Source organism: Corvus kubaryi, unplaced genomic scaffold, assembly GCF_017639235.1.
Source record: "Corvus kubaryi isolate FWS band 111438036 unplaced genomic scaffold, C.kubaryi_AGA036_p1.0 137, whole genome shotgun sequence".
Lineage (NCBI taxonomy): Eukaryota > Metazoa > Chordata > Aves > Passeriformes > Corvidae > Corvus > Corvus kubaryi.
In genome coordinates this window covers 10,475,946-10,500,540 of record NW_024580671.1, presented here as the reverse complement: position 1 = coordinate 10,500,540, position 24,595 = coordinate 10,475,946, and the positions used below count along the sequence as shown (strand labels likewise).

The 24,595-nt window shown below is 40.4% G+C and overlaps 1 protein-coding gene across 4 annotated transcripts in view; it reads left to right on the top strand.

Moving 5' to 3' along the window:
- RASSF3 (Ras association domain family member 3) overlaps nt 1–23,994 on the top strand; it is an 81,519-nt gene extending 57,525 nt beyond the window's left edge. For all 4 annotated transcript variants that reach the window (XM_042017856.1, XM_042017854.1, XM_042017855.1 and 1 more), the window contains exons 2-5: nt 17,727–17,834; nt 19,288–19,555; nt 20,640–20,755; nt 21,135–23,994. In XM_042017856.1, coding sequence (XP_041873790.1) covers nt 17,727–17,834; nt 19,288–19,555; nt 20,640–20,755; nt 21,135–21,284 — 642 coding nt within the window. In that variant the 3' untranslated portion in view covers nt 21,285–23,994. The remainder of the gene's footprint in view (nt 1–17,726; nt 17,835–19,287; nt 19,556–20,639; nt 20,756–21,134) is intronic.
- The last annotated feature ends 601 nt before the right edge of the window (nt 23,995–24,595 follow it).

Genomic DNA, 24,595 nt, shown 5'->3' with positions numbered 1-24,595 from the left:
GAGCAGACTGTTTTACTACAGGATCACTGCTTCAGAGGACTGCAGCCACCATTCTACCAGACTGCTACCACCACCCTGCCTAACAGGGTGTCAGGTTGTACCTTGACTCTGTCAGTTTGACAGTGTTTTCTTTTACCTTTTTTTTCCCCTTTTCTTTAATTTCCATTAAATTGTTATTCTGACTTAGTGCCTCCCACTGGTTTGTTTTCAAACTAGTACAGTGCCTTCCAATAATAACAACATATTAACAAGAACTTCTTCCCTTCTGCAAGTACACCACTGCTCATATTTCTGGCTTTACGTTAAAGTGTGTTTTGTGTTGTGGTTGAGTTGGGTGATCCCTAGCTGCTTCACCTTGGGCTCTGTGCATGCCTGACAGTCACCTTGGTTGGCCAGCCTCACTTTGGGACCTGCTGTTTCTCTCTTGTGCAGTGGTGATGATATTCCCATTTTATATGGAAGCTGAAACATAAGAAACGTGTGGATACCCATATGAGGTCAAAAGCAAGATCTGTCTAGAGCAGTGTCTGGCAATTGTTAATAGTACGTGCTGGGGAAGAGTAAGAAACGGGGCAATTATGAAGTGGTGTCCTGACAGAACACTCTTCTAGCCTCTTTGATTTGCAGGCTAGGTTGTTTTCTCCTGGGAGTTACCAAGGCTGCTTTTGCACCCATGTAAACTTGTAACATCCCCAGAGTCCTGTGACATGGAATTCCACAGATCCACTTGCAAAAACCACTCTGCCTTTCTATTTTTTTTAAGTCTGCCTCTTGTTGATGTTGTTGGAGTAGGATTCAGCTCTGGACTGAACACCCACGTGCAGGTGTGTGAATGTGAGTGTCTCACTGACAGTGTTGGCAGTACAGCTAAGAGCAATTCTGCTCACCGCTAAGTCAGCCTGTGCTTTGGGACTCAGTTGCTTAAACCAGAGGTATCTAATGTTGTCTTGGGTACTGTTGGATGTGTATCCTGCCCTATCTCCTCCTGTTGCCACTTGCTAGGTTGCAGGCATCCAGCTAAACCTCTGACATATCTGCCAGCCCTGTGCAGGCATCTTGGATGTGCTAGGATTTCTCACATACGGCACTTGTGTTTATCTGGTGGAATTGGCTCCTCTGTCTTACTGCATCACCTGGCATAGGAACTGTTCAGGTGTTTTGATCAGATCAGTGTCTCGTGTCCTGTCCTGTCTCCCGCTTTGCTCCCTCCTCTGTGTAGTAAGAATTGTCCTCTGCTTCTGATCTGGTTAGATCTACAGCTGTGACAGACTTCTGCATGTATCTCACATTGCAGAGAACTTGTCCTGCTTGTGTTTGCTTTGCTTGCAGATGTGAATGTTCATGAGTCAGCAAATCCTAATAACTATCAGGTCTCGAGTCAGCTCCCCTAAAAGTAGAGAACCTGCCATTAGCTATCATCTGTGGATATTTTTGTACTTTAAACTCCTTTTCAGGGCAGGGGTAGAACCTGTTCCTGCCAAGCCAAATTCACTTGAGAGGTTCCTCCCGCTGTTCCTTCCTTCTTTGCTGGGCTCCTTCCAGTATCTGTAGCAAGGGCTCTTACAGACCCAGCCTCACAGTTACAGTTGCTTGATGAAAATATTGCCACAGAACACCTAAAAAAGCCTGTGTTTGCAAGTGTGTGAGGAAAATAGTGCTACGTGTAGTGTGGAAAATAATATACTGATGGTAATCCATAAATGAATTAGTTTGTTCTGTAATTCTGTTTAGTTGTTGATGAGAACAAGTCTAACAATGCTGCTCAAAAAGATGGATGCATTTATTTAAAAAACAGGTGGACCTTGAATTGAGCAACGGTTCTGAAACAGTGCTCAATGCATGCATCTCTTTCAGCACATGGTCCTGACTTGCTGTGCCTATGGTAGCTTCCCCCACTGGTTCCCTATCATCCTCCTGGACTCCACAGCTTTCCCTTTGCAGTTGCAGCTGCTCCAGGGGCAGTCAGATGAATTTCTGTTGTGGACAAACACACCGTTTCCCTGCAGCTTCTCCCTCTGCTGCAATGGAGCTGTTTGGCTGGAGTTTTGAGAGAGAGGATAAATGTCTTCTTAATACATAATGTGAACCTTGGCTCAACCTTTCTAACATTAGCTGCAGTTGTGATCAACTGAAAAATGGCTGTTGCCATCTGTGCAATTTCAGTCAATACATGCTTGTGTGCCACAAAGGTAACGGTTTGTGTTCTTTTAAAAGAATATTTTTAAATTATTGTTGCAAATTTGACACTTGGATGCGTGCTGTATTTATCCTCTGAAAGCATTTTTAGTACCTTTCCTTAGCTTTATTTTCAGTGAAATGTACTTAAACCCATTACTTAGTGGTTGTGTTCAAGTTCATAGTAAAGCTTATAGCCTATGCTTGCTCAGTACTTCACTTCCAAAGGGCACACAATTAAAAACTCCTAGATTAAACCTCATCTTAAAACTACGTTGTGTATTCATGGCAAAATCTGGACTGGCTCTTCATTCCTGGTTTGAGTGCTGGAGTGAAAAATACGGACTTTTCCCATTATCCAGCTGCAGAGACAGTAAATTAGAGGCCTCTTAAGGGGCCAGGTGTCCCTTGGCAGCATTTTGATGTCTCTTGTTTCTTATAAGTAAGCTGGATATTGGGAGTTTCTAGGTCAGTCTGGGTATGGGGAGAGTTGCGTTCTGTTATTTAGAAATCTAAATGAGCATCGCTGTGCTCCTTTGGCTGCTCTTTCTTATGTTAATCTTTAGTTTTTAATTTTGTTCAACTGGATTTGTTCAGTGCTTTTTTACTTCAAAACTATGCAGTCACTTAAACAGCTTGAGTCAAGACAGCAAATATCAGCGAGGGTTTGGACAGAAACAGAGATCACGTTCTGCAAACAGCTGTTGTGGTGGAGGGTGGCGGTAGCCCTTTCAGTGGGAGTAGTCTTTGTAAACTAGAGCAGTCAGATCTGGAAGATCTTGCAATGTTACAAAAGTTAATTTGAGAATCAGTATTCCAGTGCCAGCATTCTTGATAACTTGGTATTTCAAAACATCCCATTTAATAGATGTATGGGACTCAGCATAAACTGAAACACAAGAGAGCTGAGGTTATGGGTGCAGGGATAATGTTTCCTTGTTCTGTGTAAAGTTTAGAAAAGGTTTGCTAAGCCTACTGTTTACAACTGATTTGCAAAATATTCCCAGGAATGTACAGTTGTGCTGGCAAATTATTCTCTTAAACAGTAGTAGTTTGCAAAGAGATCCCAGAGGGAGTAGGAATGTAGTTATGACCAGTCCTAGTACACAGGAGCATGCATGTCTGATGCTCCCAGTTTGTGGGCAAGTCACTGCAAAGGGCTGGCAGTCCAGAGCCTACCAGCGGGGAGCCTCTCTTCACCCACTGGCCCTGTCACCAGCTATAGCAGTCAGTTGGTCATCTACCTATTATCTTTTATTAATTTATAAAAGACTCTGCTTCTGTGGTGAAAATTACTCTGTTTCCCTTTTTAGTGACAACACCTGAACTAGCTAAAACAAGAGCATGACCCTTGGTGATACTACCTCTGCTGGTTTACATGCATATGAATTCCCTTCAAAGCATTTTGAGATCAGGTTGGGCACAGGTGTTCTGGTGGGCAGGAAAAACAGGTAGTGGTGCCTGGTGGTCTCCCAAGATGTGCCAAGCAGGAGAGGAGGGGCAGTGGGGTTGTTCTGTTGGAAAAAGTAGATTATTTCCAGCCCAGCTTCATCCTTTATGTCTTGGAGCATGGAGTTGTGACTCTGGTGGCAGGAGGAGAACACAGTGCAGGGTCTGCACAGTGTCTGCCCCCCTGTTAGAAGATGTGGAGGGTACTTTGGAAAGCCTCATCCCAGAGCAGGCTTTTTGGCTATCCTGTGTATGGGCTGTGCGACCTAAACCACCACATGGTCTCAGTGGGAGGGTGGCTGGAAGCAGGTGTGCTTCATTTCTAGTATAATTATGTGGCCACGTAAAACTGCTAAGGAGTACAAAAGAGGAGAGCACACTCTCCTTATGTTAGCAGTAACATCAAGATGTTGCTGAGTTTTGATCACTCTTTCCTCAGGACAGAACTAGACTTCTGACTCACTAGAAAGGTGGTATTTCCTAGTCTGGTTAAGCCTATAAGATGTTTGCAAGTCTTGTTAATTTTTCAATGATGTAAATTAGTTAGATGTATGAGATTGAGAAATTGCAAACAAAATGCAGATTACTGAAGCAAAACTGGAAGGTGTGGTGGTACCTCAGGTTGTATACCCTGCAGCATTATCTTTTCTTAGGATTGCTTGCGTCCTTTGTAGTTTGCTTGTTTAGATTGCCTGTGCTCTTTTTATGAAATGCTGAAAAGCTGTGTCTGGCTCCTTCCCACTTTGCATCATAAAAATTATTTGATTAAAAGCATGTAGTAAGCTTCCTTTGTTCCTTGTTCCTCGTGTTTCTACGCTTTGATGTTGCCATGCCATTTTTTCTGAAAACATCTTTCCTTCATGTGTGCGTATGTGGGCATCAGTGTGTCACCTAAGCCTGTGTAAGTAACTACACTGATTTTCGTTAATTTTTACTAATTAATAAATGAAGAATTCTGCTGATTTCATTAGGAATTCCTGATGAATGGTCCTAATAATCAAGGACTATGCCATTTGGAGAGAACTTCCTTATACTTGGGATGCCTTGTAGTTTTTGTGTAAAAGTGACACTTACTATTATGCTACTGTAACTTTCCACATTCATAATGTGGGTCAGAAGTGATTGTTTGGATGCTAAACGAATGCATTTAAAAAAACGGAATGCCTTCTCTGTACTGTTCTGTTGTCTGTAGTTTCCAGGTCTGCTCCTTGTGTTATCATAGTGCTTGCTAGGATGCTGCATAGGGGAAACACCCATGTGTTCTTCTCCCCCTTCCCTGCCCTGTGCAACCAGGCATTACAGAAGAACTTTTTATGTGAACCATCAATGTTTGTCGATATGAAAAGTTTTTGCTATCACATTATGCAAAGGTAGAAATTTGTCTGAATTTCAGTGTTCTGGCAAAATTGTCTGTACAGGTTTGGAACAGAAGAAATACCAAACCTTTAATTAATCACATGTTTGATTGAGGCGTAAAAGCTGAGGCCCTTCACATATGGCAATTAGAGAGGTCTTGTTAGCGGACTTGTATTATATATGCTCAGTGGAAGAGTGGATGTGAACTGACTGGTCTGATTACAGGACTAATGCTTTTGTGTGTTCCAGATACATTCTTAATTTTTCCAGCTCTCAAAAAGACTCCACTTTACTGTATAGTTTTAAGTGTGCATGTCTATATTTGTAAACTAAGAATGGCTCCTATGATCTATAAACTTCTAATAAGATAATGGTATAACTTAGTAACTTAACAACTGTAAGTTTAAAGACATAGGCAAATGCTTTGTTTCCAGTTGGGTGATGGTTTTTTGGTTTGGTTTTTATTTTTTAACTTTTATTTTGATCGCCTTTTAAATTACCTGGTTGCATGCTTCATTTTATTGGCTAAAACCATGAGTTCTCAGTATTTTCTGTTAAAGTACAGGAAATGTTAACAAAATATTTCAGATACTTTTAATAAAAAGGCCATTGTGATTTTGCTTTGCAGAATTTGTTATTTGAGGAAATTTTGATTGTACTGGTTTCTTATCTGATGCTTGCCCATAAGGTGACCCATCCTTTTCAATGTGTTCTGTCTTCTGAGTGTTTTCTCAGAGGGTGTGATAGTACTGACTATCCTTATTCCGTCTAACATTAACAGGGATTTTTTTTAAAACAAAAAATTCTACTCTTCTGCTTCCACCTGAAATGCCTATCAGCTCTAGCAGATCTCATACCTTCAGAAGCTTCATAAGTACATTTCCTGAAGCAGAAGTCAGGCTTAAGGAAAGGTGGAGTAGCAGCAGTGCTTCCTTGTGCCTGTAACATCCTGCCCATAAAAGCAGGGAAATAGCTGTTTGGAAAGGAAAAAAGAACAACTTTTTGAACTTTCTGTTGTAAAGTCAACACATTCTCCCATTCGCTGCTTAAGAACAAAGCATGTAATCATTTTCCCCCTTCTCTGGTTTCCTGGTGGCCATTCTCCAGCATGGCAAAATAACTTGTGTTTGGAGTCGGGCCATAGCATCAGGTTGTAAGCAAGCAAGCCCTGTTCTCCGGTGCAGCCTAATTGCTGTTCCCCTGACCTTTCCTCAGATGGAGAGTTTGTTTATCCAGCTTCTCCAGTGGGATATTCATTAACCATGTTCTGAAGTCTTCTGTTCACACCTTCCTGGAACGCCTACCAGTTGTGGCCTTCTACTCTGTTCTCTCTCCACTGTGTCCTGTCAGTATTGATCTAAATAGCACTGGTATCACCCTATTCTTTTGTTGATGTTACTAAAAAAATAAATGTCTGAGTGTAACAACTGTCCTGTAATTCTGATGTGATTCACTGCTACAGAATTGTCTGCCCAGATACAGAAATGGTGAATTGATGAGAAAGGAGCAGCATGCTCACATAAGCACTGGAGATGTTAGTGGTGTAAACTGTCTGCTGATACATGGCACCAGGCTAGCACAGTGTTTGGGTAAGCTGGGACCTGTGCCATGAGGTGTTTATTGCACTGTAGTTCTCTCTTGCTGCAGACTTGGTTAATGCTTTTTTATGTTATCTCTGGTCTTTTTTTTAACCTGTACAAAATTAAAACCCTGGCTTTCCTTTGCTAGTTCTTCTGTTTTCAGTTTGTTTATTTTGTTCTTTTTCACCTGTAAAAAGAAAAAAAAAAACTATTTAAGAAAGAAGCCTCCTGGATTTGTGGAAGTCACCTGCAGCCTTGTAGTGATTCTGTTAGTGGGTGAGGGCTGTGACAGCTGACACTGGTTTCTCAGACAGTGGTAGCACCTAACAGAGAACTGGGCATATGGCTAAAAGCAGTCATCTTTAAAATTGTCTCAGCATGAGAGGCACCTGAATTGATTTGTAAGAAGTTAATGTGTGTGTGTATTCTGGAAAACAAACTCATACTGAAACTGGGCAGCAAGTGTATTTTTGCAAAAAGGGTTGAGACACAAGATGGTGGCAGTTTTCAATTTTTGTAATGGTAATAGTATGTTTTGTCTTTCTTTTTAGAGAATGTAGGAGTTTTGAAGACACTTGTGCTTTTGTCAGTCCCACTCTGCTTACAACTGAAGTGCTTGGTAGCCTTAAATGTGTGTGACTGATAAAATCCAGGTGGTAGAAAAACAAGAGATTGAAACCCCTCAGAAGCAGGTTATCATTACCATGCTGATGAGTTTATTCAAGGCATAATCTTACTGACTCGGTTGGTTGGTTTCCTCACAATGCAGCAATCTGAGGGTTGAGTACCATCTTACCGGTGTGGTCTTGAGGTCACTAGGACATGGGCTTTAGTGGGTGGTGCCATGGAGCTGGATGGCTAAGGTCCAGCAGCCACCTGCCTTTTACCAGTTTGTTCTCAGCTAAGCCGTGAATGCTCTACTGCATCCCTCATCTGCAAGATGAGAGAAGTAAGTTGAATCCAAGAATGGTTCAAGCCTTTTATTTTCTTTCTTACTGGAACAGCAGTCAAATCTGAGCTCTGAAGTCATGATAAGTTCAAACTGGAATTCCAGTCAAATTGAAGGAAGGTGGAGAAAGAACTGAAAAGTTCCAGTTTGCTGCAGCCTTGAGATAATTGCGTAAGGGGTTTTGGTTTTCATTTTTCAACATTTGACCTCTTAAGGCTGGAGATACAAAATAGAGGTAAAATCCTATCATTAAGGTCAGTTTAAGTTTACACTACAGTGGTACATGGTCGCCTACTTTGCCCCCATCCATTTTTCTTTCTTGAATTTTTGCAAGATTAGCTTAGGGAGTAGTAGGTAAAGCTGATGATTATATTATGCTGCTTTAGAAATGTCTTTTGGATACTATCTGATTTTTAATGTGGTAATATAAAGACTGTACAGAAGGGTACAGTCATTACAGTTTTAACTGTTAATGAAATGTGTCAGGTGATATAAATTTTCTGGAGTGTGAAAGAAGGAGGAAGTTTTTCATGCAGGCCAGACTGCAGGGGTGCGTCCTTTTGTCTGCACTGTGAAATATCTGATTTGGATGTCTCTTGGAAGAGACTGGTTTTTAATATTTCTGTGGAAGCTGTGTAGAGACTTAATTGCACAAATTGCAGTGAGACAAGTAGTGTGGTAAAAATACTTCCTATGGACTTACTTCATGAAAACCTAACTTGTTTTGAAGTAGAGCTACAGTCAGTGTGAACTTTATTAGGTTTTGGATGGGATTAGTTTTTAGCTCTGTTTGTTTTGTGTATGTGTGTGTATATATATATAGCAGCAGTTACATAAGTTGACTGTAAATGCATGTGATGGTTTTATCATGATCATATTTAACATACTAAGAAGATATTTTTTGCTACTTTAATTAGAGGTTGTGTATGAGCTTTTGAGGCCTTTCAAATGCAGACTTCATTTGAAAAATAGATAGCTGTACTTCCTTGATTTTGTGGGGGTTTGAGATGCATGTGTGGTAGAGAAGGGCATTTTTTCTTCAGAAAAGTTTCAAGTATGAGTTCAGCACCAGGTTGATAGAGACAGTAACAGTGACTATTTGAATTTGCAGAACTTTATGTTCTTCAAACAAAGTACAACATCCTCCCCATGACCATGGAATTTCTTTGAGAAGGCCATTCATCTTTCTCAAGATTTTTTTCAGTGTTCTGGTCTGTGATAAGGGAAAACTGTCAGAGTTGTTCTATATCCAAAGAGCCAGTGTGTGATGTTTCCTAGATGAGAATTGTTAGTGTGCATTTTTGAGGTTTGTGTTTTTTATGTGGAACAAATCCAAACAAAAATGACTTGGTTGATGGGACTGTTGTGACCATGCGTAGGCTCACCATTTCTGTCTAACACCAGCCCTAAGGCTTGGCCTGATTATGAAGTTGTTGTCTTTTCTCGATACAGGCAGGTTTTGTCAGAAGGTTTTAAAAGTAATTTGGTGACACAATCTTAGAGCTACCCAACCAAATCCAGGAAGGGAATGTTGCTCTAAAGATAAAATGGTGCTTGACACACTTGGCAAAAGCTGGCACATCAACCAGCTTCTGCTGAGACAAGGCCCACGACTGAGCTTGCTTCAGACTGGAAAGTGCTGGCAGTAAGCACGGGGAGAAGACTCTATGCCTTGGCCTGGCATGGTGCTTGCTTCCCCAGGAATGGCTGGGTGGTTTCCAATGTCAGTTTTAAAGGAAAATGTAGATAGTTGCATTTGAAGACCTGGGAGGCTGTCATTGTAAACCACCTCTTCCTACCTTGTGTTGGATGGAACATGTTGGATTCTTGCATTGCAGGGTCACATGCACCTGGTGTAATAACCTGGAGCCCTAATGTTACTTAGCTGTTTCATCTCTACTTGTGTTAGTACCCTGGGCTTCAGACCATACTTAACCTTCAAGATATACTAATTAGTTTTCAATACAATATCTTTTATAAGCTCATTTCCTAATGGTCTTTTAAAAGCTTGACTTTGTTGTACAGGTCACAGGGGCTGGTAATCCATTTTAGTTCATTAAACACCTTATGTGCTTAAATAGCCAGCAGTTAAAACTCACACTTTCTGAAGAGGAGACCTGAAGGAAATGATTTGCTGTCTGTGATATTTCTTACATCTAGTTTTACTAAAATTTGCAAAACTGAAACGGCTGTTAAATGTTATTTAAATCACTTAATATATTTCTTTAAAAATATGTCATAGTATGGAGAGGGGAAAATGTACAAATCTGTGTAAAATCTGTTGTGTCTTTAGGGACAAAATCTAATGCTAAGCCTGAGTTGCTATTATTTGTACAGTTGGTTTTCACTTTAAACAGATGACAGATTTTTTGAAACTGGGTTGCATGCCAGTAGTTAAAGTACAACCATGTAGGGTACGACAGGGTTTGTAACTAGGGGTTTTCAGAGGTGAGGTCATGATGAACTTAAATGAAACTCAAGCAGCAATGTTAATGTCACCAACAAATATATTCCGTTTTCTAGCCTTACTTCCACAATGCCTGAATATGAACTCTGTTCATGTGGCCTCTGTTTGAAGGAAAATAATTTGTTAAAAGGAATAAAGGGAAGTTACAACTTTTGTTTTGTTTCTCTGCTACTTAAAAATATTCACCATGTAAACATCTGAGTGTTTACATCAGAGGGGGCAGACAGGAGCCATAATGTTTTACTTTGTCATTCATTGCTTTCATTAGCATGCCAAATCACATGGTGGTACTTGGGAAAAACTGAAAATAGTCAGAAAGTAACAAGTATTAACTGTAATGCCTGTACTTTGTAAAATTATGATAAAATTATAAAATGTGGTGTTGCACGAGGATTTCTTTAACCACTATGGAAGGGAGACCACATTGCATCATGGATAAAAGTAAAGATTTTTCATATACCTGTAGCATACAGATTGATAAGCAAAGAGCATCTAAGCTTTGGTGCACCTATGTCGCAAGTTCTGTCCTGGTCTGGTCCCCATATCCCATTTTTGTGCTTAGTCACCCTGCTGCAAAATGATTGAGAGGATGGAGCAACTACCTTAGGAAAGACTAAGGAGTTCAAGGCTTCTCACTTTGGAGAAAGAAAAAGAAGGTATGTGCGCCTGTGGCTTACAAAATCAAAAAGGTGATACGTAAACTGAATGTGAAACTTGGGTTTACCAGCTCCTGTCATATTGGGATTAAAGGGCACTCAATGTTTTTAACAGAAGTTATCTTCTGTCTTAGTAGAAGATCAGCTTAAAGCAGATGGCAGTACCTCTTCACACTGCAGTCATGAATTTCTGGAACTTGCTGCCACAGGAGGTGTAGAGACAGGCGGTGTTGGCAGGTTCAGAAAGGGCTTATGTGCATGCATAGGCACCAGGCCCATAAATGGACACTGAACAGACTCGGAAGGGAGGTGCCGTCTGAATTCCTGCTTCCACACTTGTGGATGCCAGCAGAGAGGCTGCAGAGATGGCTCACGTGCTTGCTCGAAATAGCCTTTGTTTTTGCTGCTGTCAAAGGCAGAATATGAGGCTGGATGCCCTGTACACCTGACCTGGGAGGGTGCCACTTCTCTTGCTCTGTCAGGAGTTTATGGTGTGGGCTGTTCTTGAACTCTCTCTGACTGTCAGGATAATTGTTCAAGACTCAGATCAGCCAAACCTGCTTAGACAAACAAAATCTTTTCCTAAAAAAGAGACTGCTTCCTTGCCCTGTGTGCCACTGTGAGAACTGGATCTCCCTGAATGCAGAAAGCAAAAGGTATTACAAGAAGATAGATTATTTTGCCCATGTCCATCCTGTGAGAAAAATTCCCCTTTCCCTGACCCAGAAAGCAACCTCACCCTGTTCAGGAAGATGCAAACATTACAAGGTTCAGCTATGTGATAAGGTCAATGCCTGTAGGTACTTAGATGTTAATGTTTCCTCCTGGCCACCCTGCCCCTAGTTGGTCTTCTTCACACCTTTATGGCTACTGGTGTCTCTGACTGGCTGTGACGAGTGTCTCTACTTGGTGAGTCTCAGGGTTTCAGATGAAGGAAGAGCACGTATCCTGAGTTCAGGCTTGCCCCAGGATAGGAGAGATTGCTGTCACTTGGGAAGCTGCTCTGCTCTCAGAAGAGTTAGGATGAGGGAGAAGTAAGGTGCTTGTTTCAAAATAGTTTAATTGCAAGGTTTCAGTTGCTGTCTTTCCTGTAGGAGTGCTGGCAGGCAGTAGGAAAGAGAGTATTCTTGCTAGTAGAAGGAGTAACAATTGAGATCAGAATTCCCTTTATTTTGTTTCCTGTATTCTCTGTTGGGCTTTTTTGTTGTTGTATGATAGCACTGTTAGTTAAATCCTTTCTTTAATGCAAATGTAGTGTAAATAGGATGCACTAGCTGAAATTTTTATGACTAAACAAGACTTCTTTTTTAATTTAGATTAGGCCGGATTTCTCATTTTCAACCCCTTAGTGCTTTATTTCAGAAATTTCCAGCCACAATTTACAGCAATCTTCATTCATCTGACTGAATCATGTTCACTGTATGTGTGTGATTAATGTGAAACATGAGAGCTGAGATAGGGATTGATATGTCTTAAAAGATTGCTTGAGTTCCCAGAGGTCTTTGGTTCTTCAGATTTCTCATAAAAATGCTTTATTTAAGTTCCCGGGATAGGTTTAACCTTTTGTCCATTATATTTCCCTGTGTCTTTCAGGCTGAAATATTGAAGAGGAACTTAGTTCTCCATTCCTCAAGAGATGCTAATTTCTTAAGTTTTGTGAAAATACCAGGTTGGATGGAAGAGAGAGACCTTTTATCTCTCCATGAATAGAAGGCTGCAGTAGCAGTTTGGGGAAACCAGACATTTGACTCAAGGCAAGGATCCTGAGGATACAGGCTTCATGGTTTTGGAGTTTTCTTTGTTTGTGAAACCTTTTTTCATCCTCGTCCCATAGCAGCTTGTAGCTGTTGAGTTTATTAGTGCTTTCTTACTGCATGCGAGAGACTAGGCTTTGGCAGAAGCCGTGAGACTTAGACTTCCATAAAACCCCTGATGTGGTGTGATTCTTCTTTTTTGGGACCACAACTTGACTTGCAGTTCACTTTAATTGTAATTTGTGCAGTTTTAGTTGTGTTTCTTGAGGATTCATGCTGAGCGAGTCTCAGCTAGGGCTTTGCACTCAGCAGAAATGTTACAAAGAGAGTGCTGCTTCTCGAAACATCTGTGCTACAATAAATGAGATGAGCATGGGGGGTGGAGGTGATAAAGAAAAAACTTTTTCTGCTCTTTTTGTTGGGAGGAAGCTCAACTGTGAAGAGGCATTGCATCATGAGCTCTAATGAAAGACCAGCTATTCCCCTTGGGAAAATGAAAGCACTTGCCTCATTTCCCTCTTAGGGACAGCTGTTGCTTAGGAATTTCATTTGAGAATTAAATCCTGCTTTGGTTGAGCTGAGAAATGGCTTTAACACAAATGGCTGCCAATGGTGTGCACTGTAAGTGTTGTGAAGGACAGAATGATTTTCTTAACAATTAATAGCTCACACTAGAAAATCAGTGCTTTAGACCCAGATATATCTGCACGGATTCTGATGTATTCAGCTGTCTCCTTGGGACTAGTTTTTATCTTTCCCATCTTTGCTGGTCTGAGGAAGTAGCAGATCACATTTGCATCAGGGAATGGAAGGAGACCAGGAGCTCTGATGAGGAAAACACTGAAGTGGGCTGGGAGGAGAAAGGGGTGCTGACATGGCAGACATTACCAAGAATATAATTTGGCTAGGTGATGGAAGAGAACCTAGCTCAGGTTCAATTCTATATATTTTATTTTATTTTTACAAAAAATAGCATGGAAATGTTTGTGCATTGTTTTATAGAGAAGGTTCATTTTTTGCACACTAGCACCCAGAAGTGCTATATGATTAAGCCTAGCAACATCTAGGTCTTGGTTGATGGAAGAAGACCCAGTGTGAACTGCTCTGCTGGTTGTGTTTATACTTCACTCTGCTGCTGTGACATATGCAAGGATCTGTGGTTAGGAAACTCATCACCAGGCCTAACTTTTGAAGAAAGGTGGTTTCACAATTCCTGATGTACAGTTGTTCTGAGGTGCGTGCTGGGCGTTTTGTAGGGAGTCGGAGATGAATCAGCTGCATCTGAATCAGCCTGGAGATGAATCATGCTTCCCTTGTGCCTCAGCAGCACACTGACTTTGAGAAGCTGTGCCCAGTCTCACCTCCAAAGTGCTCTTGCTCTTGCTCCTCCTCCTCCTGACTTAGGAGCAATTACTTTACCAGTAGTCCCACCCTGAGCAGGTGTGGCTTCAACCACTTTAGTGGCCATTGCAAGAGCAAGATGTCAGAAGCATGTTGTAAAGCACGGTAGAGATGAATTAAGTATTACTGTTGTATTGGATGACTCAAGGTCTTCACAGGTAATAAATTTACCTGCTGAGATAACAAAGTGGAATTTGATCTGCTAGACAAAAGCAGAGTTAGCAGGGGATGGCTTTTAGTGGGTCCTGTTATGAAGGACCTGTTATTTCCTATGGGAAATGAGTTTGCCAAGTCTTCCTCTACCCACCTCAGTATGCTGGTCAAAGAAGACTTATTTTAACTTGAACATGGCTAGCAAAGCTGTATGGCAAAATTTAAGTGCTAATGTATACTGAGAGCAATTCAGCTTCAGGAAAGTTGAAAAAACCAGGGAAAAAAACCTATATACCATCTTGTCAGCTTCTCTTTGCATGTTGGTTAAGCATAATTAGGAAAATTAAAAGACACAAGTGCCTCAAATCTGTGTGTCCTGCTTAATGATACTCACTGAGTGCAGCTGACCCAGTGAATCATGGTGGGCTGAGGCTTTCTTGTTCATAAGAAACCCAGTGAGTTGTTCCTTTGTTGGCTTTCTGTTGACAGCAGTCATATGGGATTTACTGTCTCTGCAGTCTGTGTGACAGCAATGTGATTTTCTGTAAGTCCTGGTGTGTATCTAGTGAGGAGGTTTTGTTTGCTTGGTTGAAGATGTGCCCTGATGAATGAGTAGTTGGAGTGTTCTCAGCTTTTTTTTTTTGGGGTGCAAGATGGTATCGCCAGAATAATTCATGAAGACCTCGGGCTTAGGTTTCCAGTGGCATCAAGTTCTTTCCTCTTCTGGGACATGTCTTCACTTTTCTCTGCCTGTGGTCTTGATGGTGAAAGATGGTGGAGTAGGGTGAAAATGATGACTGAAGTAAACAGCATTTCTGCCTATTATGTATGGTATTTTTATTGAATGATTTTGGGTCCATTTGTCTGTTTTAATCCTAGTAGTCCTCTTTGTATTCAGTTCAGAGGTTTGCTATGAACTACGTGCTGTTAAAATTAATTGAGGCACAGGCTTTGGTTGTTTAGAAAATGAGTTAGAGGTACATTTGTTGGCAGAATGCTTGCTACAGAAGGAGGTAATCCCTGCTTTTGCGTAAACACACAGATGTGTTTTTTGTGGGCTTAATTAAGCTTTGCCAAAATTGTCTGGCCTCTAGTGCTAGTGCAAGAAGGCAGAAATTCCTGTGGTATGTTCAAGTATGGAATCATGTCTGACTCATTTGAGGGAACGACAGCTGCCCCAGTGATACCTTGTGGCCCACAGCTCTATAGTGGAGCCGCACCTGAGAAGGCTGACTACAAGGGCATGACCAGGGCAAGTCTATGGGAAATCAGCTGGCTTGGATGCTGTGCTTGGATTTTGCTTGTCGTGCCTGGTTCCACGGCAATCCCCAGGATTAGAGTGATCTCGTGGGGTAGTGTCGTTTCTAACCAGATCAAATTTCTGTCATTTTGGGAGAACAGAAATGTATATGAAAACTCTCCTGTGTGAAAACAGGAGAGAATTTCTTGTTGTCTGTTTATACGTATTAATTCACCAAGGTTTTTTTTCTTGCTCTTTTTTTTTTCTCTTTAATAATGCATACAGCTAATTTCCTAGCTGTCAGCCTTGTGAGCTTACTCTGTGCCATTGCCATTAAAGGCAATAGGTTCTTTTTGTCACCTACAGTTATTAAAAGTTGTTTTTGTGAAATTAAACCTTGAGGTGCACAGAAGTTAATGCGAAATGGTTGTTTGTTTGTTTATTATTTTTTTGTAAACAAAGGTTGATGTTTCAACATAGGTTGAGGTTTTTTCCTCTTTCCTGGTTTGTGTTTTTGCTTAACGATAGTGGATGTTGTGGGTGACCTCAGTAATCATCGTGACAGTCAGCTCCAGCTGGGTAGGTACCTGGCTGAACAATCAGAAATTAATTAATAATAAACATTAAAGCTGAGGTGGCCAGTATTGGAAATTCAGTATCAATACTGTTGGTAGATTGGAGAGATATGACCTCTACAATGTGCTTGCCTGAGGTGAGTCTTGGCTGGCATCCATGTGAAGGAGTTTGTCTGCACTTACAGGGAATGTTGCAAGTTAAAGCTTGGGTTCTTGAAATGTGTCGTATAGATGTAAATAGAGGCCTGCAGACTTTCCTGTCCCTTTAGTATCCACTTTTTTTCCTTTGTGTCTGCTTTGTTTGCCCCCAAATAGAACACTATAAAGCTGAAAGAGCCTTTGGAGAGATGAAGTGGGCAGTTTAGATGAAACTGTGTCCGTCTTTATTATGACAGTTTGGGGGAGAGGGAAGATGAAAAATAGAGGGGCAACAAGGCTTCATTTCTCTAGGGTGAATAGAGATTTGAATTCTGAAAATGTTCAGTAATTTGGTGTTTGTAATATAGTAGGTGGTGTCTGGCAACTGTGCAATACACAATCTTAGAACTGTGTTTAAGGAACTAATGGCAGAGTTGTCTTTCACTGGTGTTCCTTTTTTGCCTCAGTTTCCTGATTTTGGAATAAAGGTATGTTCTCTGTGGTATGCAGGAAATCAGTATCTGAGCCCAGATCAGAATTCAAGGTTTCTGGCTTCAAGTTCTCCATTCAGACCACACCTTTCTTTTTATAGCTATGGGAAAATAAGTCTGCTCCAGCATGTCATTTAGTGAAATGCCATATAGGAAAAGCAAAACTAAGCCTAAAAGAGCTAAAAATATTTGATTTTAAATTAGGAGACACAAAAAGTTCAGCAGATTCTTTCTGGCAAGTGGAAGCTTACAATGCCACAGCAGATGTGCTCATCTTTGGGGTCCTGTCTGGCAAGCTGAAGTGCCTGCAAAGGTGTATGCTGAGTTGTGCTGAGTGGTGTCCAATATACTGGGATACAGGACTGGCCACTGAAGTCAGGGAAGTCCTTTCTCAGGATATGCTCCACTGGAATGTGTTTGTGAGGACAGATGGAACTGTGATTTGGTTTGTCCGTAGGGTGAATGTGTTCAGGTGTTCTCTGAAAGCATCGAGGTTCTTCAAAGCGTCTCCCTTGTCTAACTGAAGCCTTAAATCGTCAAAGCTGAGAGCTGGAACTCTTTCATACTATATATGGCGTTTGTGCCAGTGGTAGAAACTGGAATGTATTTATAACACTGGTTTGCTGTGGGAATACAGACTGGGAACAAATGTTTGTTTGGAAAAAATCCAATTCCAGGGTCGTCTTTTACTGCTGCACGTGAAATCCATAGCAACCTCATAAAAGCAACAGTTGAAAAATCTTAATAGGCCTTCCCCATGGAAAAAACATGCAATTGGTGTAACATTATGTATCTGGAGAGTTACTTGCAATGGTTTATGTAGTAGGCAGTGACCCTGTGTGTAACATCCTGTCTGTCACGTTGGAATGCAGGGATGCCATCGTGTTGTTGGCACATGCTGGGATTGTCAGGGTTACTTGTTAGGACGTGCTGCTATTTTCAGATGTACTCCTCATTTGTTCAGAAATACCTATTTGTGCCCCAAGTAATATTTCATGAAAATTTTAAGTGTTCTTAACAGGATGGCATGGCATTGACAGGAGGAAATCAAGCCATAAAATGAGCTGAGCTGTTTTGCATACTGCTGCAAAATATTCGAAGGAAAACAGTTGGCAACAAAAGGGCACAGGTGTCTTTGGATGTGTTGATTAAACCATCTCCCTTCACTCTGAATGTTCTGTTTGATTTGCTTAATGTGTTAATCCTTTCTGTTGCTGCACAGCTAATTACTGTTACGTTGAGCCTTTGTGGAATAATTACCATTTGGAGTAATGTTCATATCCAAAATCATAAAATAATTATTATTATTTTTTATTTTAAAACTGCTGTCTTGTTTTTGAAGGATGTTCAGAAGGAGAGAGAACCTCACATTTATCTCAGTAAAGAAGAAGTTAAAGAGAAGATACAAAGCTATAATTCATCTGTCACTGATAAATTAAAGATGACCTTGGTAAGTTTTGCATAGGATTCCTGTAATTTTTAATGCAAGCAGTTGAGCTGTAACTTTGTAGTGCATTGTGAATTGCTTTATTCTCAGCATCTTACATATGAAACTGTTTTAATGATTTTTTAAGTGACATTTCCTTAGATCTGCAAATTAAATCTCATGTCTGAAATGCTTCTTATCCATGTAACTCTTTTATATGGATCAAAAAAACCTGTTGTAAAAACAAACTGGTGTAATTTGAAATGTGTTTAAGGTAAACTGTCAGCTGACACTAAGGTGAAAATTTGTCAGAATTTTCTGACAAATTCTGAAAATGCTCAGATGGTAAAAATGAAGGTATATTTATCTTGTTTCTGCAGATAAATTTTTGCCAGATTTCTTTGATAAGGATGCTCAACGAGTGATAAAAATTAAAACACTCAATATTTATTATAGGAGACTTAACTTTCAGAGTAGTCATATAGGTTTTCAGCGTGAAGAGGCTTTCTTCCCCCTGTCCTCAAAACATAGACAGTACAAACTGGAATACATAAGACTCATAATTTCCAAGGATTGTGAACCAGGTCTGATATTCAGTCCAGTCTACTCAGGACCATACTAATAAAATTCGCATATGCTTCACACGCTGTTACTCAGTTGTCATGCTGTCCAGATTTTCTAATACATGACATATTCCTGTGGGTGTATATGGAAATTTTGAAATTCCATTATATCCTAAACCATGTAAGTATGACTGTGTACTGAGAAGATCTTTGTTATGTTTTTGCATGTGGATCAGGACTTACTATGCCTAAAACCAGATTGTCAAAAGTTTTCTAGCTCAGTAAGGTTTGATTTGCTTTACTATTTTGTCTTTCAGAAGAAACTGGAATAAACAATTTCAGATGTTGATTAGATTGGCATTTATTCTGGGGTTTTGTCTGGGTTTTTTTTTTTTGTTGTTTTGTGGGGTTTTTTGTTTTGGGTTTTTTTTTTTTGGTTGGTTGGGTTTTTTTTTTCAACATGATTTGACCATCTAAATACCTCATACGAAGTTGACAAAGACAGCTAAAGTGTGGGAGATAATTTCTGTATTTTTGCAGTAAATCTGTTGCCAAAGATGGGTGTTAGTGATCTTTTTCACTTCATAGTTCTCTCCTAAAGTTAAAACCTATCACTGGTATGTCATACCTGTTGCTTGATGAGGTCCTAATATACTTAGAATTCAATGGTTATTATTAAAAAACCGTTAATACTCAATAGTTATTAATAAGCAACATTAATATTCAGAAGATATACCAGAAAGAATAACTGTCTGAACTACCACAACAATACCTTTCCTATGAGATGTCGTGTATTGCAGTGGTATTTAAACTGTGTTCACCACAGTGAGCATTTTCATGTGGCTGCTCCACTGCTGTGTCACAGCTGGTCATTGCTGACAATGTTAACGGTTCAGTCCTTTCCTTCACTGCAGAATGCAAATGGGATTTACACTGGCTTCATCAAAGTGCAGATGGAACTATGCAGACCCATCACTGTGCAGTCCTCCCAGAGCCAGGGGAGGTGTGCTCCCAGCAATACAGAGACCGCTTTTTACTTGCCGGATGGCTGCGTGAACACCCTTCACATCAGCAGCACCAACACTGTTCGGGAAGTTATCGAGGCCTTGCTCAAGAAGTTCTTTGTGGCTGACAACCCTGCGAAGTTTGCACTTTATAAACGCTGTCACAAGGAAGATCAAGGTATAAGCTGAGCTTGGGGCATTTTGGTAGTGGAAGGGTTTGGGGAAGAAGTTGTGCTATAGTAATACTTGAAATAAGCCAGGTGGAAGAACTCAGATAAATAGGGGTGACAATCTTCCTACCATGTCTTTTTTTTCCCTATGCAAAGTAGCATGGTAAGACAGCAAAAGATCTGGGGGTATTTCAGGCTAATTCATCGAAGACAAAGTCACCTGCTAAAACATTTACACAGATCTCCTGTGCTTTGCAGTCCATCCTATTTTATTTTATGCTCCCTTCTCAGACCCTACGTTTCAGCTGGCCTGATACACTGCAGAACTGTGAGATTAAGCTACAGGACAGGTTTTTAAAATGATAAACCCTGGTGTCTGTGGTGCCTGAGGTAGTGGCGCTGGCAGACCGCTCTCGAGGTGACAACCACGAGCATGTGTGTTGTGCTCCTGGGTGTTAATGCACATGGCTTTCCCTGGGCACTGGCTGCTGTTAGGAGTTTGTTCTATGTTGTCATGGAAATACCGGAAGATGGAAAAGAGGTTTTTTTAGGGAAAGGTGCATTTTACCAAAGTTGTGTTCTTGCACTTAGAATCCACCTTCTTTCTGTGGACATTGAGAGCAGTTTCAGGAGTTCAGATGTTTCTGGCTGTCAGGCAGGCAGAGCTGTCTTTTAGACTTGGTGTGTGAAATTTTAAGTGGAAAAGGTATCTGAACAGGAATACACAGCTCTGATGTTGTAAGTGCTTAAATAGAGCAACAGATCTGTGTGTTGTATATTTTTCTTGTGAGTTTTTTCTCCACCCCAGCCCTGCACGTATTCAGCTGGTGTACTGTGTTGACTGGAGGCCATTTCATTCCTGTGTAAGTGCAGTGTTGCACTGTCACCATCAGTCAGTGCTCAGCTCCTCCCTAAAACTCACCACTCTAAACCAGTCTGTAGACTGATAAAACAGTGTGTAAATTTTGGCTACACATGCATCTTTCTGAAATCTTCAAGCATTAGCAAGCATTAGTCATAGCGTCAGTTGTTCCAAGTGTTTGAAACGTTGTTGGTAAAGATGATAATTACTGTGGTTTCCTTCTCCTGCAGTTTATACATGCAAGCTGTCAGACAGAGAACATCCCCTCTACCTGCGCTTGGTGGCAGGCCCCAAAACAGAAATGCTCAGTTTTGTTCTACGTGAGCATGAAACTGGAGAAGTCATGGTATGTCACACCCGTGCTGGGTCAGTGTTTGTGTAACTTCATGGATGAGTGGGCTTCTGTTTGAGCTATGCTGACCAGACAGTTCATTTTTTGGAAGCAGACTTTTTTCCCCTGTTAATTTCCTTTGTGCTTTTGTGTTAATTTCCTTTGTGCATTTCATATGTGGTTAGGTTGACCTGTTGTTACTTGCAGAAGAAAAAAGCAGTTTAAAAGAGTAAAATATTTTCAGATGCCCTAAGATTTGCAAGGAAGGTGCTTGATACTGTTTCAGTTGGAAATGGTCTACAGTGTCTGAGACTTTGTTTAGAAATACTGTATATATAAAAGATTTATGTATTTTCTGTTCGTCTCATCCATTCTTTGCTCTTTGCCTTTCCAGTGGGAAGCTTTTAGTATTCCTGAACTGCAAAACTTCTTGCGCATACTGGACAAAGAGGAAAATGACCAACTGCAGATCTTGAAGAACCGCTACGCAGCTTACAGGGGCAAACTTGAAGAAGCCCTTCGTGGGGTGTTGAAACCGGGTTAAAAGGGGGCCAAAGGACTCTCAGGAAAACGTGTGCTACCAAATGTCAATAGAGCATGCCAAACCCAACGTACAAAGAGCAGCAGAGAGTAGTTTTCTTTATTCAGAAGACGGTTTTGTGATGCCAGGGTAGACTTAGTTCCATAAGCCAGGTCACTTAGCATCTTGTACCCACAAGTAAGGGATTCTGCATGTTTGTACATCAGTTCGCAACCCTCTGTGTGCCTAGAGAGTTTCCCAAGTTATCTTGGTGCAAGCTGTGAAACTGTAAGCAATTTCCTAGGATGCTATGAAATAAGATTTTATGGTTTTTTCTTCTTTGCTTAATGGTATCTTTACAAGTAAGGATGTGCAAATTGATAATTATTAAAGCCATTTGGACGAGAATTAGTAGGAGCACTATCTTAGAGATGAAATTGATTTGCACTACCTTTCTGTTTTCAAATAGTTACTGTATAATTTGTGAAAGAACTGTTATAGGTGTAAGGCATATGAGATCTTGTGGTTTGTACTGTGAAATTTGTGGAAAGCTTTAAAGTGATCTTTCTGAAGAAGGTAAAGAGAAAGTTGAAGAGAAGGTAAGAGTTGGGGGAAAAGAACTCTTAATAGCTGACAGAGGAAGTTTTAAATGAAAATAGTATTTACACAGAGGAAAGTTAAAATACTAATTCTACAAGGTTAAAGTTTTAGTATGTTATAATATTGTGAATAAGTTTTATGGTTTTTAACTGCATAAATCCACACTGGAAAAGAAATAAAGATAATAGAAATAGTGGGAAGGAACGAGAAGCAAAAGCTAAGTAAGAATGGAAATGGAGCTGCACATATAGGTCCCTTTTGGAGAAGCTGGTTCCATAAAGGCATAGTCAGGGTTTGAAAAGTGTTGCAAACCTAAAAAGCTGCTTACTTGAATTCTGAAAAGTGGTCCATGTCTCAGATAACTCTGTGAGAAATACCTGTCTAGCGAGGGCTCAGACATAAGCTGCAACTACAGATGCATTTGGTTTTTATTGTAAGTCAGGTCTTTCCTCTGGCTCAGTGACCCATTTTTAGGCTGGATAATCTTGAATTATCATATCTAAAAGACAGAAATAGCTTCCTCTGCTTCTTTCTTTGTTAAAGGCTCAGTCAGGCAAAGAAAGTAGAATTTTGTATTCCCGTTTCCAGCCCAGCAGAAAGTTAGTATTTATTGTCTGTGTTGGTGACTGAGCGTAGTAACTCTTGCTTTTAATAATTCAAAAGGTTTTTTTCTTATGGTTTTTAAACTCTTAATTGAAAGACTGATTACCAAATTCTGCAGACTGCTGATTTACTTGATTTAAAAGTAGGAAAAATGTAGCAAGAAAACTTTTTACTTTAGTGTAAATATAGTTGTTGTTCTTTCAGAGTTATTTATCTAAAAAAGCATGTTCAAAAGAAACCAAAGAAGTGGGTGTGCAATAGAAGCATGGAAGCATGAGGCAGATTTGAGTGACTGATACCGTAGTCATTATTATGCCGGAGAGGAAATGAGTTGTATACTGGGGGCTGGGGGAGTGGAGGAGTGCTAAGGATTGAAGAGCAGCAGAAGTTGTGGTGGGGTTTTTTTCCCCTCTGTTCTTAATGTCTTAGTTTTAAATTCCCAAGGAATTGTTAAAACTTTGGTGACATCTAATGGATACTGTGTGAAACTCCAAGATGCTTCTGTTCTTCCCCTTAATTTTATGTAATTGTGCCTTTGTTTCCTTTCCGTAGTAAGATTCTTTTTAAAACTCTTCACAAGTTTTTTAGGTAAAAAGAATTTGCAAGCTTATGAGACAATCATAATGTTTTAAAGGGTTAAGAAAAATTAAGAGTAGGACTAACTATAAAATATATCTAAGGCATATCTTGTTTGTTTTTTAATTTCACATGTAACATCGTAGTGCATGTGTGAGTTAGTAACATTATCCTCAAGTGAGACACTTTATAATGGTTCAGGGAATGCTTTTGTGTTTTGTTACAATTTGTTTTTCTAGGAATGCAGCAGCATGTTGGTGGGTATTCTGTTAACATCCTAATTTATGTATCTGCCCATAGCTATGTAATCATTGCATAATCGCTGTCAATATTGAACCATTTGTTGCTCAGATTTAAACACTGTTTGAGTTTTAAAGTTGAGTATAAAAATATGTGAATTTTGGTTTTACTTGAACTAAACTATCAGTCTTTTTAAGTAGGCACATCTGCATTTACTTTAGCCAAAAACCTCAATCAGTGTTGTATGCACTATGAGTCTTGATTTGGGGTGAAGGGGATGGGGGTGGGGGACCAAAATAAACTTTTAATTTTGTCTTAGTCCACAGTTAATTATTGTAAGATATCGTGTGTGGAGTTAATTTTCTTCTTTTTTGTTCTGCACACTGGCGGTTACAGCAGCTTTAATTTAAAAGAAATGGTCGTGCCTGGTCAGTTTTATCTTTCTTTAATTTTAGCATCAAATTGAACTGTCAAAGCTTTTGTTGCAAAACTGTTTTCTTGTCACTATATGATGGTACCAGAATGATGAAATGATGAGGGAGGGGAAATGCAGGGAAACATTAAAATGTATGTCTTTAAATACAAACATTTAAACTATTTATAATTTTAACAAGCTTAGTTTTATTTTTGTAGGGAAGTTTTTATTCCCCTTAAAGTTATTACTGAAATGGCAAAAAAAGTGATGGTTCCATTATTAAAGTTGAAGTTGGCAATACTTTGGTTATGTGACGTGTGTCTGGTTTTTCCCTTACCTGACGGTGTTGTGGTCTCTTTGAGGCCAAATGGATTTCCTTGTAAAGCAGCAGTAAGGCCTGTGGGCAGACACAGCTGGCCTTTAGCACACATTAAGGGTTGCCTGGGAGAGAGGGAGGGAGCTGAGGGTGGCGGGGCTCACGGAGCTGACCCCTCCATAGGGGGGAGCGCAGTGGTGCTGGGTGGGACAGCCCAGGGGCGAGTGGTTTCCTTCTGTTAAAAACACCGTGCAGAATGAGGCCAGTACACCAAGGCTGGAGGTGATACCCTGGTCTTCCCTCCCCAGGAAATGCTTTTCACTCCTTTTTATCTTTAGTGGTGATTTAGTGGTTTTCTTTGGTAGCATCCATGTTTAATTTTCCGGTTACTTATTTTGTGTTTCTTAAGTGGTTTATTCCTCCCTGATTGAATTGGTAGGAGGGAGCTGCTGAGCTGTTTGCTTTGGTCTCTGTGGTACTTCCCTGGGCACTGTGGCTGCACAGCAGAGGAGATGGCAGTTGGCTCAGCCAGTGCCTTGAAGGCTGGTTCATGTGAGACCTCACAGCTTCGTGTGTGCCACAACC